Source organism: Hyla sarda, chromosome 4 (genome assembly GCF_029499605.1).
Source record: "Hyla sarda isolate aHylSar1 chromosome 4, aHylSar1.hap1, whole genome shotgun sequence".
Classification (NCBI taxonomy): domain Eukaryota; kingdom Metazoa; phylum Chordata; class Amphibia; order Anura; family Hylidae; genus Hyla; species Hyla sarda.
This window is the reverse complement of record NC_079192.1, coordinates 417,393,054-417,406,417: the sequence shown is the minus strand read 5'-3', so window position 1 is coordinate 417,406,417 and position 13,364 is coordinate 417,393,054. Positions and strand designations below refer to the sequence as shown.

General features: G+C 43.5%; 1 protein-coding gene and 1 long non-coding RNA gene across 11 annotated transcripts in view; one reads left to right on the top strand and one right to left on the bottom strand.

Annotated features, from left to right (window-relative positions):
- Positions 1-13,364, bottom strand: part of CACNA1C (calcium voltage-gated channel subunit alpha1 C) — a 423,395-nt gene that overhangs the window by 113,712 nt on the left and 296,319 nt on the right. For all 10 annotated transcript variants that reach the window (XM_056517894.1, XM_056517896.1, XM_056517893.1 and 7 more), the window contains exons 10-18: positions 9,263-9,353; positions 8,926-8,952; positions 7,068-7,228; positions 6,737-6,962; positions 5,248-5,455; positions 5,051-5,171; positions 3,411-3,525; positions 1,516-1,651; positions 1,289-1,358 (exon numbers count right to left, since the gene is read on the bottom strand). In XM_056517894.1, the coding sequence (XP_056373869.1) occupies positions 1,289-1,358; positions 1,516-1,651; positions 3,411-3,525; positions 5,051-5,171; positions 5,248-5,455; positions 6,737-6,962; positions 7,068-7,228; positions 8,926-8,952; positions 9,263-9,353 (1,155 nt within the window). The remainder of the gene's footprint in view (positions 1-1,288; positions 1,359-1,515; positions 1,652-3,410; positions 3,526-5,050; positions 5,172-5,247; positions 5,456-6,736; positions 6,963-7,067; positions 7,229-8,925; positions 8,953-9,262; positions 9,354-13,364) is intronic.
- Positions 1-13,364, top strand: part of LOC130267739 (uncharacterized) — a 69,920-nt gene that overhangs the window by 49,421 nt on the left and 7,135 nt on the right. The window lies entirely within an intron of this gene.

Sequence of the window (13,364 nt, the reverse complement as noted above, 5' to 3'; positions counted from 1 at the left end):
CATTCACAATTCTCTTAGTCTAAAACATCTAATTCCCTCTTAAATTCAACAAATTCCCAACACTTTTCTACCCATTTGGGGATGTCTTCAGGGGAATAAAGTGCTGTACATAGATGGAAATCATCATAGAGTATGAAATATGAAAATATACAAAATAATTGGTGTATACTAGATGAGGACTACAATATGCGACTTGGGGCACTGCTAGTCCAATGCTGGTCACTAGAGGCTAATATTAAGCCAAATATGTATCGGGTCAGCCATTGCAGATCAGTAATGCAGTAACACCAAGTATCGCTCATGGCCTTACTAGGCCTATTGTGCCATTATTATTGTACCGCAGTAACAATAACAATAGCACAAAACATTAACTGCTACGGTCCTCAAACCAGGTAAACAGTAACCTCACTACATGGAGTGCAACACAAACCGACAAGGCACCTGGTATCACTAGGTTCATAAGGTGCAGAGGAAATCTAACAGTACGCCAAAGGGTGCTGAGTAAGCTCGCCAGTAGGAAGAAACAAACTATATCCTGCAGTGACAGGACGCCGGACACTTCTCCCAGCAAGTATTATAATACAGTAAAATACAATCACAATAAATTTTGTACCGCAAGTACAAAGTGATAGAAAAGACAAATATACAGAGACGCAAGTAAATGGGCTGAATTTTGGAAGTGATAGCAGAAGGGGGTCTACGAAATTAAGGGGGTAATCCACCCACAACAGAGCAGCATCTATGATTAAAGGGGTACTCCGCCCCTAGACATCTTATCCCCATCTTATCCAAAGGATAGGGGATAAGATGTCAGATCGCCGGGGTCCCGCTGCTGGGGACCCCGGGGATCGCTGCTGCAGCACCCCGCTATCATTACTGCGCAGAGCGAGATCACTCTGCACGTAATAACGGGCAATACAGGGGCCGGAGCATCGTTACATAACGGCTCCGCCCCTCGTGACATCACGGCCCGCCCCGTCAATACAAGTCTATGGGAGGGGGCGTGGCGGTCGTCACCCCCCTGCCATAGACTTGTATTAAGGGGACGGGCCGTGATGTCATGAGGGGCGGAGCCATGATGTCACGCTGCTCCGGCCCCTGTATTGCCCGTCATTACGCACAGAGCGAACTCGCTCTGTGCAGTAATGATGGCGGGGTGCCGCAGCGGCGATCCCCAGCAGCGGGACCGCGGCGATCTAACATCTTATCCCCTATCCTTTGGATAGGGGATAAGATGCCAGGGGCGGAGTACCCCTTTAAAGCTAGCCGGGAGATATTGTTTCGTTACCTGGGTTGTCGTTGCTCGGGTAAGGAGATTTCTCGTCGTTTTCATGAGATGAATATTCTTCCATGTTGATCTATAATACAAAAGACATAAATGTTTTAAGCAAATGCAAGTCTCCACATTTAAGGGAGAACTCCAGCAAAATGTATACACTAAGTTATGCCTCATGTAGGGCCTGAGGGGGGCGGTGCATGACGCCTATGCGACAATCCTTGTGTCAGGATTCACACCTTGGTTGCTGGTGGGGACTCTCCATCCGCCGTGATTGCCTTCAGCTCTATCTTCTCTTTGTTTTCATCCAGGGCTGGCACAGGTGACTTTCCTATGGAGTCATGGTCTTGCTGCTTTTTCTCGGGACTGGCCGTACTGAGCAACGCAAAGAAGACAGGGTTATACTTTGGAAGCCTACACTGCTCAAAAAAATAAAGGGAATACTAAGATCATCCTAGATCTGAATAAATGAATTAATTGTATGAAATACTTTCGTCTTTACATAGTTTAATGCGCTGACAAAAAATTATCAATGGAAATCAAATGTATCAACCCATGGAGGTCTGGATATGGAGTCACACTCAAAATCACAGAGGAAAACCTCACTACAGGCTGATCCAACTTTATATAATGTCCATAAAACAAGTCCCAATGAGGCTCAGTAGTGTGTGTGGCCTCCACGTGCCCGTATGACCTCCATACAATGCCTGGGCCTGATGAGGTGGAGGATGGTCTCCTGAGGGATGTCCTCCCAGACCTGGACTAAAGCATCCGCCAACTCCTGGACAGTCTGTGGTGGATGGAGCGAGACGTCCCAGATGTGATCAATCGGATTCAGGGGAACGGGCGGCCAGTCCATAGCATCAATGCCTTCCTCTTGTAGGAACTGCTGACACACTCCAGCCACATGAGGTCTAGCATCGTCTTGTATTAGGAGGAACCCAGGGCCAACTGCACCAGCATATGGTCTCACAAGGGGTCTGAGGATCTCATCTCGGTACCTAATGGCAGTCAGGCTACCTCTGGCAAGCACATGGAGGGCTGTGCAGCCCCTCAAAGAAATGCCACCCCACACCATTACTGACCCATTGCCAAACCAGTCATACTGGAGGATGTTGCAAGCAGCAGAACATTTTCCACGGCGTCTCCAGACTCTGTCACGTCTGTCACGTGCTCAATGTGAACCTGCTTTCATCTGTGAAAAGCCCAGGGTGCCAGTGGTGAATTTGCCAATCTTAGTGTTCTCTGGCAAATGCCAAACGCCCTGCACGGTGTTGGGCTGTAAGCACAACCCCCACCTGTGGACGTCGGGCCCTCATACCACCCTCATAGAGTCTGTTTCTGACCATTTGAGTGGACACATGCACATTTGTGGCCTGCTGGAGGCCATTTTACAGGGCTCTGGCAGTGCTCCTCCTGCTCCTCCTTGCACAAAGGCGGAGGTAGCGGTCCTGCTGCTGGGTTGTTGCCCTCCTAGGGCCTCCTCCACGTCTCCTGATGTACTGACCTGTCTCCTGGTAGCTCCTCCATGCTCTGGACACTACGCTGACAGACACAGCAAACCTTCTTGCCACAGCTCGCATTGATGTGCCATCCTGGATGAGCTGCATTACCTGAGCCACTTGTGTGGGTTGTAGACTCCATCTCATGCTACCACTAGAGTGAAAGCACCGCCAGCATTCAAAAGTGACCAAAACATCAGCCAGGAAGCATAGGAACTGAGAAGTGGTCTGTGGTCACCACCTGCAGAACCACTCCTTTATTGGGGTGTCTTGCTAATTGCCTATAATTTCCACGTGTTGTCTGTTCCATGTGAAATTGATTGTCAATCAGTGTTCTTCCTGAGTGGACAGTGGGATCTCACACAAGTGTCAGTGACTTGGAGTTACATTGTGTTGTTTAGTGTTACCTTTATTATTTTGAGCAGTGTATTTACTTACATTCTTTTTAAATGCACATGAAGCTTGTATTCTAAATGGGGCACAGCACTGGATATCCGAGTTTGTCTTTCAAACAGCATATCCAATTTACCAACTGTGTAGGGGGGGGGGGGTAATTTACAAGTAATAAGCAATTAAAAAGATAAGAAGAACATGAGAGGAAATACATTTAGGGGGCTTCTCTCCAAACCCACCGGGCCAGCTTCTTTCTCTCCTTCTCTTCCTCCTCCTCCTTCTGAGCTGAAGTCAGACTCTCTGCGTCAGCCAGATTATCAACAGCAATGGCCAAGAAGACATTCAGAAGGATGTCTGGTTGACATTAAGGAACTGTGACACAAATCCAGAACGTGTAATATCTGCAAACAATGTATCAGTGTGCACTAGGGCGCATTTCATTACTGTAACTGGGTCATGTGATCACCAGCATGGCCCAAAGAAAATCATAGTGCTTAATGTGTCAGAGGAACTGGTCAGTCCTGGGTCAGGTGACTTACTGTGAATGGATGACAGGATGACATCATCACCTATTACAGTGGTCTTCAAACTGTGGCCCTCCAGATGTAGCAAAACTACAATTCCCAGCATGCCCGGACAGCCGTTGGCTGTCCGGGCATGCTGGGAGTTGTAGTTTTGCAACATCTGGAGGGCCACAGTTTGAAGACCGCTGACCTATTAGATCTCTCCTGCTAGTTCCCAGACCTCTTTTCCCCAACTCTATCTGTATACTGCTGCTGTTTTCTCTATGAGATCCAGATATATAGTAGTTATACACCTCCCCTCCAGCTCTCTCTGTATACTGCTGCTATCTCTATGGAATCAGGATATATAGTAGTTATACACCTCCCCTCCAGCGCTATCTGTATACTGCTGATACCTCTATGGAATCAGGATATATAGTAGTTATACACCTCCCCTCCAACTCTCTCTGTATACTGCTGATATCTCTATGGAATCAGGATATATAGTAGTTATATACCTCTCCTCCAACTCTCTCTGTATACTGCTGATATATCTATGGGATCAGGATATATAGTAGTTATACACCTCCCCTCCAGTTTTATCTGTATACTGCTGCAGCTATCTCTATGGGATCAGGATATGTAGTGGTTAAAAACCTCCCCACTATGCCCATCTGTATTCCGCTGCTGCTATCTATATGGGAATCATGATATATAGTAGTTATATACCCCCCTTCAGCTCTTAAAAAATGCACCCTAAGGGTCCATTCACATGAGCAGATTTTGCTGCGGATTTCAGTGCGGATTTTGCTGTGGATTTTCTGCTGCTTATTTTCAGCTGCTTATTTTCTTATTATCATTATTTTTTGCTGGTAGGTCAATGATAAAATAAGCAGCTGAAAATAAGCAGCAGATCAGCTACGGAAAATCCGCACTAAAATCCGCTCGTGTGAATGAGCCCTTAGGGTACATTCACATGTACAGGATCCTGCGCAGATTTTATGCGCAGTATTTGTAAGCTGTGCTCAGTCATTTAGTGTACATTGAAATCTGCAGCAGAAAATCCTGCGCATCAAATCTGCGCAGGATCCTGTACGCACGTGTGAACAGATCCTAAATGAGAAAATACATCAAAACTGCACAGTATGTAAACTAACCCCAAACCACATCAGCTAAAACAGGTAAGCACAAAGCATACATAAGAACCTCTACATTATTCTCTAATTATAGCCTATGCTGCACTATATAAGCAAAAATGAACTGGTCCATTGTCCTCTCATTGTGACCAGAGAGATGCAGTGTTTACACAATGTATCACACAGTAATCTGACAACTAAATCTGCTTCAATTGCTCTGTACAACATCATAAAGGATACAGTTTCCACAGATAAAGAGGATGATGAAATATATACAGACAAGCATCCCAGGAAATGAGGGTCCACCGTATGCCATGATCCCATCATACATCACAGAATTCCAGTCCTCCCCTGTGAGGATCTAAGAAGAAACTCTGTGAGGAATAGTTCTCCGAAAGAAAGTGAGAACTTGTTATTTATCAGCAGTAACTCCATACCTGGAAAACAGTCAGAAGCGCCTGGGGGAAATTGTCGAATGTGCTCCTGCGCGTCTGCATCTCGTCGAAGTTAAATTTACCCCCAAAAAGTTGCATCCCGAGCAGCGAGAAAATGATGATGAAGAGGAAGAGAAGGAGCAGCAGAGACGCGATAGAGCGCACAGAATTCAGCAGCGAGGCCACAAGATTACTCAAAGAGTTCCAATACCTGTAATAACAAAGAGCACATCAGTGGCTGTACAGGACATATCCACATTGGAACATCCAGCTCCACACACTTTCCATTTAATTTTTCTGGTTGTATGAAAAAAAAGCACAATAAAAAGTTATGCAACTTAGTGTTCCAGTTCGCCAACATTTATAAGATCTCTGCTTGCAGTCAGTTAATGGAAACAACCTGCTCATACCCCTCTGTTGTAATAAGGCAAAAGCCCTGTTCACACGAATATGGACACAGATTTTGGAACAGATCCTAAAAACGCTTCACAAATTAGGATAGGGATTCCGCATGCAAAGAAAAATTGGAGCATGAATTTTCAGACGATGTACAGAAATGGAAAGTATGTTATGGCACATATTAGCCCTAGTGGTCGTGGGGGGAATACTTATGTGAATCAGCTGCACATCCAAGGCTGGAAATTAGGGTAAGTCTTGGATTTTTGCAGTGAGTCTCGTAGCAAAAACATGAGCCAGATGTGCAATATGTGTGAACATACCCTTACAGCTGTGTGAGCAAGATTCTCAAGGGATAGATTTTCATCCTCTAGATGTAAATAAGAATTCAGAATGTCCCTGATAATTTTGACAGAAAGAATAAAACTTAGAAAAATAAAGAAAGATAGATAGAAAGAAAGAAAAAGATAGGATGATAGAAAGACAGAAAGAAAGAAAAAGAAAGATAGAAAGAATGAAAGGAAATAAAGAAAGTAAGAGAGAAATAAAGAACAAAAGAAAATAAAGAGAAAGAAAAAAAAAAGGAAAATAAATAAAAATAAAGGAAGATATAATAAATATAGAAGAAAGGAAATTAAGAAAAAGAAAGGAAGATAGAAAGAAACAACAAATAGAAAGAAAGAGAATGAACAAAAGAGAATAAAGAAAAAGGAAAATAGAAAGTACAAAAGGAAAAAGAAAAAAAAGTAAATAAAAAAAAAAAAAGATATGAATATAGAAAGGACAAAAGGAAATAAAGAAAAAGAAAGCGTGAATAAAGAAAATAACAAAGAAAATAAAGAAAACAAAAGATAGAAAGAAAGGAAGATACAAATAGTAAGCATTTAAGGAAAGAAAAAAGAGAGACTGAAGGATAATAAAGAAAAATAATGAACTGGGCAGAAGAACTCTCCTCTCTTAGGAATTTCCTTGGATTTCTGTCGCATTTTACTTTGCCGCAGTTTTGGACTTGGGGATTGGATTCCATACACATTCACAAAACAGAATCTGGATAAAAAGGATTCCATGTGAACACAGCCCAAGTCATCTTCCTCACCTGGTTATCTTGAATATCCTGAGGAGGCGCACACATCGCAGGACAGAGATTCCCAGAGGAGACATGATTTTGGTCTCCACAAGTATGGTCTCCAGAATCCCCCCACAGACAATGAAGCAGTCAAAGCGGTTGAAGAGGGAGACGAAGTAGGCCTGGAGACCGAGGCTGTACATCTTCAGGAGCATCTCCGCCGTGAACAGAGCCAGGAGGACCTTGTTTGCTGTGTCTGGAAATAAAAGAATAAAACATCAGTTTCTAGAGACATGGGCTTCCATTTCTCACGATTTCTAAGATATCTGCTAGCTGTAAGTTGTTTACTCCTGGTCCTTACCTTGTACCTCAGTGAGCCAGCCTGGTTGGTTGTAGTGCTCAGAAGCAATGGTGAGTGTGTTAAGGAACACTAGGAATATCACCAACCAATAGAAGACGTTCGACTTCACAGCTGCCCGACACTTCCTCCGGCAAAACCTGTTCCATCGACGCCAATACCGACTTTAGACATATGAAGGATGTGGGAATAAATAAATAACAATGATCATAAAAAAAATGTAAACGAAAAATTCAAAATATCATTTATATTTACCTTTATAAACTCAATTCACTATTTGGATTTTGGGGAATCTTATTCATCCCTTCACCTTATAGAACAGACTTCCTGTTTTAATTTCTTACCATGAACAAGATTTCTGCTTTCTGTTAGTCAACAGAGATAGGCTTAAAATATACACATACCCACTAACATCTGAGGGTTTCTTGCACTTGTGTGCAGTCTAGATCAGTAATCTTATATTTACAGTATTTGGATTAAAGGGGGTATAGATGCTTGATTGCAGGGAAATGTTCAGGGCAGAGGGAGTCCAACTTATGGGATCCCCCGTGGGAACTTCACTCTTTACACTGAACGTAGTGGTGGGTCACTGTCTATGGGAGTGCTAAAGATACCCGAGTACAGGACTCCCATAAACAAGAAAATGTATACCGACCCACTTCTTCATTCAGCAAGGAGAGTTTGATCCCCGTTTTCACAGAATGCTCCAGAGGTCGGGACAGCAAAATTAACAAAAAACACCGACCCCTAACCAATTCTTCCCCCAAACTTGCAAACCGGATTGATCCCCTATCCTGTGCGATTAGTAGGGGTCTGTACGATAAATGTATATGCTCAAGCTCATAGAGTGGTTTAGTCTCTTGATAAAGTTGCCTTTTGATTGGGTGGTAAAGGTCAGTAGAGATCTGAAAAACCAATTCTATGTATAGAGGCTTCTGGAGGTAGGGAGTCCTATGAGGGCAGTAGCCTCTCTTGTCAGGTTGTACATTTTGCAACCATTGTCAGGGGGTCAAACACGAGCCTCCTACTGACCTAAGTGAATTCTCCTTGAGATGGAAAACACATGACAGATCCCCCTTTTCTCTCCATTGTTAGTGAAGCCGCAGTTGCTAAGAGGGATCAGCTCTTCAGAGTGGGCGGTCTGTGATTAGCGCTAAGTATCTCATACAGCCAATAATTATCCCTGAATACAGCTGACATTTATCAATGACTATAACCAAAAGATTGTATAACCCCCTGCTCTGCTGGTTCCCGCTCCCATGAATTTCCATACCAGGATGAAGAATGCAGGTTTCTATACAGCTCTAAAGGACAAAACACAAATTCTATAACCAGATTCTACATATGTGTGCTGATAAAGTACTCTATTACAATACAAGGATCATAGAAGAAAGCATTCCAGGAAAATTGAAGGACCCAGCAGCGTTCCTAGAAGATGCATCGACTATTTCTATATCAGTGCAGATGATATCTTTTAATGCAGATTACTCCTACATGCCTTCTCCATGGTCCTGAATTACAAGGGCCACATTACAATGTTTTAACTGTGTGGCAGACAGAAGTTATAATCACGCTGGACACCACAATATTGTCTTTAAGCTGTTGCCTCTATTAACCTTCCAGAACTGGCACCGCATGGGTTATATTCTATGTTGTTTTAGGATGTACCGATCATTGTGAAATACAGTAATGGCTGAGTCTGTCCTAAAAATGCCACTTTATTCTAAACTCTGCCCATGAGGAGATGGCAGGATTCAGCAGATTCCATAGCTGTTTTCTGCTTTCTTCAGGGCCTGGGTTATATGGAGCAGCCGCTTGTTACCTTATGACTCAGCACAGATCTAAAGTATATAATTCTTACCTAAATTTAGACTTGGAAATCCTGTGCCTGAAAGAAAGGAAAATGGAAATGATGTTGAGTCAGAAATTACATTATTCACCCCCATTGAACATTTTCTTCCTCCCTCCCTCTACAACGTGAGATGATAACTATGAGTAAGATCTACATGGAGAGCAAAGAGTCCACCCTCATTCCCACAACCGTGTTCTGGTCGGTGAACTACAAATCTCAGTATGTGAAATCCGGTGGGACATAAACGGAACTGAAGATTCACAACACATGCGGGCACAGCTCTGCAAACATCTCTCTTACTGCAACAGAATAATGAAAATACTTTATTGGGTCAGGATCTACTCACGCCAACCGGACTCCGCAGCTCTCTTCTTCCACATCTCCGCTGCCTACATTGTCAGTATTTACAGACTCGGTCTCGCTGGTGGGCATATTCACTGCAAAGCAGCACAAAAAGAGCACAAATTGTTGAGAATACCCAAAGCTACAAAGAACTCAAAAGAATCAGGGTTATAAGGCAGGGAGGAGGTGGATGCATATAAGGTTGCATATAAGAGGGGAGAAGAAGCAACAAGGGGGCGGACAAGTGATTTCCTTAGTTTCCTGTATGTGTGAGAAGCAGAAGATCATATTAAAGGAGAGAACATAATACAGAACCCCCTGATCATCTATTAGCCAAAGAAGGGAGAAGGTGCTGGAAAGAGTGTTTCCTTCTATCTGAGCTTGGCCAGACCAAGTATTACATGATTACCTTTTTAAATACTATATAAACAGTCCTCATCTATAGTAAAGGGGTATTTCAGTATCAGAAAATTGTAATCAAATAAAACTATTACCCCAAGATAAAAAACTTACTAATATAGCGTTATCACAAATTGTACTTGCTTCAGTGTGCATTTTCTTTCATTCATCCCTGACAGGAAGTTGTGTAGTTCTCTCAATGTCAGTGTGGTGTTGTTTCAGTATCTCCCTTACTCCTCCCTCTCTCCTGACAGGAAGGTGTGTAGTTATCTCATTGTCAGTATGGTGTTGTCTCAGCAGCTCCCCAGATCCTCTCTCTCTCTCCTCACAGAAAGCTGTGTAGTTCTTGTATTGCCATTGTGGGGATTTATCCAGCTCCTAGCTCCTCTCTCCTCACAGGAAGTTGTGGAGTCCTTTCACTGTCAGTGTGGTGTTGTCTCAGCAGCTCCTAGATCCTCCCTCTCTTCTCTTAGGAAGTTGTGTTGTCCTATCATCGTCAGGGTGGTGTTGTCTTAGCAGCTTCCTGGCTCTTCCCGCTCTCCTGAGATAACACATTATGGTCTGCTGTCTCAGGAAGGGTGGCTGGATTGTGTGTTTCAGCTCTAGCCTTATCCCCTGAGTGATATCATCACCTCTGAACAGCCCCTACAGTCTACATCACAATCTTCCTGTCATATATACATATATATTTTTGGGACATTTAGGAAGAATGAGGTGTGGTTACAGCATGCTGCCTTGTGCTGAACAATGCCATAGGCAGATGAGCAGACAGGGGATGAATAGCAGGCGCTGTAACTTCACCGATTGTGCCCCCTTTAAGTCTTACAGTTGATACTGAGACTATGAATATAGTTTCACCCCCTTCCAGTACTAATATTGTCTTCTTAGTGGTCTGGCAATTAGAAGGACAAGCATTGTGGTTGCACACAAGCAGCAAATTCCCATTTGCACTTGCAGCCACCACATTTAAAGCAGAATTAGCTAAATGTTTATTTCCCATACCTGGGCCAATGCTTATAATAAAGTTACAGCCCTTGTCTTATAGCTGATAATCAGCATTAGAATTGTCAATTTCAGGGACTACAATTTACATTTGTCACTAAAAATATATGGTACCCCCAAATATTAATCAAAAGTTGACCTCAAAAGTCCTTAGGTTGTACAATATAAAGGGCTGCAGCTCTATGAAGTGACGACAGAAGCAGTGGCCACACAGCCGGACTCTCTTGGCGTTCAGCAGAACCCACGCAGGATGCCTTCCAGGGCTGGATTTTCCAGATAATCTTGTTAAATTTAGCGGAGAATTATTTTATGCTTGACTGGACGCCAATAAAGGACAGGAGATGGGGCTTGAAACAAATCACAAGGAGTGCTGCCCCCGCCTTCCCCTTGGACAAATGTCTCTGCTCATTACTGGGGAGATATCTTTAGATCACAAAGTGAAGCCGGTTGTCGGTTTAGTGTCATTGGAAGGGAAGGTCAACTCATAAATCACAGCCGTGACTACTGCGCTGCAATATGGGGAGCAAGCGGCATGTAACATCGGGGATCGCAGACTGCCCTCTCTGCAAGCTGGCATCAACAGCATCAATTGTGCAGGAAGGATGAGGGCGCAAGACACAACAACAGCAAATGTGCAAGGAAGATGAGGGCGCAGGACACAACAGCATCAAATGTGCAGAGAGGATGAGGGGTCAGGACACAACAACAGCAAATGTGCAGGGAAGATGAGGGGTCAGGACACAACAACAGCAAATGTGCAGGGAGGATGAGGGGTCAGGACACAACAACAGCAAATGTGCAGGGAAGATGAGGGGTCAGGACAAAACAACAGCAAATGTGCAGGGAGGATGAGGGCGCAAGACAACAACAGCAAATGTGCAGGGAGGATGAGGGCTCAGGACACAACAACAGCAAATGTGTAGGGAGGATGAGGGGTCAGGACACAACAACAGCAAATGTGCAGGGAGGATGAGGGGTCAGGACACAACAACAGCAAATGTGTAGGGAGGATGAGGGCTCAGGACACAACAACAACAAATGTGCAGGGAAGATGAGGGCTCAGGACACAACAACAGCAAATGTGTAGGGAGGATGAGGGCTCAGGACACAACAACAGCAAATGTGCAGGGAGGATGAGGGCTCAGGACACAACAGCAGCAAATGTGCAGGGAATATGAGGGGTCAGGACACAACAACAGCAAATGTGCAGGGAATATGAGGGCTCAGGACACAACAACAGCAAATGTGTAGGGAGGATGAGGGCTCAGGACACAACAACAGCAAATGTGCAGGGAGGATGAGGGCTCAGTACACAACAACAGCAAATGTGCAGGGAATATGAGGGGTCAGGACACAACAACAGCAAATGTGCAGGGAATATGAGGGGTCAGGACACAACAACAGCAAATGTGCAGGGAGGATGAGGGGTCAGGACACAACAACAGCAAATGTGTAGGGAATATGAGGGGTCAGGACACAACAACAGCAAATGTGTAGGGAGGATGAGGGCTCAGGACACAACAACAGCAAATGTGCAGGGAGGATGAGGGCTCAGGACACAACAACAGCAAATGTGTAGGGAGGATGAGGGCTCAGGACACAACAACAGCAAATGTGCAGGGAGGATGAGGGCGCAAGACAACAACAGCAAATGTGTAGGGAGGATGAGGGCTCAGGACACAACAACAGCATCAAATGTGCAGGGAATATGAGGGCTCAGGACACAACAACAAAAAATCAAGGCTATAAATATTCTACAATATAAGGAAATTGTTGCTTTATAAATAATTAAGGTTATCGGCTTCACAGTATATAAAAAATTAAACAACCTTGTAATTCCTTCCCTTTACTTCTCTTATACATATCAGATCTTATACTCAGGTCACATCCAAATTTACATAAAGAAGTAATAGGAAGGGGAAAGGAAATGGACATGGAATAGGAAAGGAAAGGGAAATTAAATAGGAAAGAGAAAAGAAAAGGGGAACTGAAGTAGGAAAGGGAAAGGAAATGGAATAGGAAATGGGAAAGGAAAGAGGAAGGAAATGTAATTGCAAAGGAAAGAGAAAATGGAAATGAAATAGGAAAGAAAGGGGAAAAGGAATGTGGAAAAGAATTGGAATGGTAAAAGAAGGGGCAAAAGGAATGAGGAAAGCAAAGGAAAAAGAAATGGAATAGGAAAGGGATAAGAAAAGGAAATTAAGTAGGATAGGTGGAAAGAAATGGAATGGAAAACATGAAAAAGTAACGGAAAGGGGAAATGGAACAGTAAAGGAAACAGAACGGGGAAAGGAAATGAAATGGCAAAGGAAAGGGAAAAGGAAAGGAGGAGTGGAATAGAAAGGGAATAAGTAAAGAATAACAAACGGAAGGGGAAATGGAAAAGAAAATTAACTGTAAAGGAAAAGGGGAAAGGAAATGGAATGACAAACGAAAGGGAAAAGGAAAGATATAAGGAAAGAGGAAATTATATAGGAAAGGGGAGGTGTAATATAGGAATAGTAATAGGAAATGGAATAGGAAAGGAATGGAAAAGAAAATGAACGGGGAAAGGAAATGGGATGGCAAAGGAAAGAGAAAATGGAATAGAAAAGGAAAAAGTTAAAGAAAAGGAATGGTGAAAGGAAATGGAATAGAAAAGGGGAAAGGAAATTGAATGGCAAAGGAGAGGGGAAAGGGGAAGGGAAAAGAAAAGTGATAAGAAA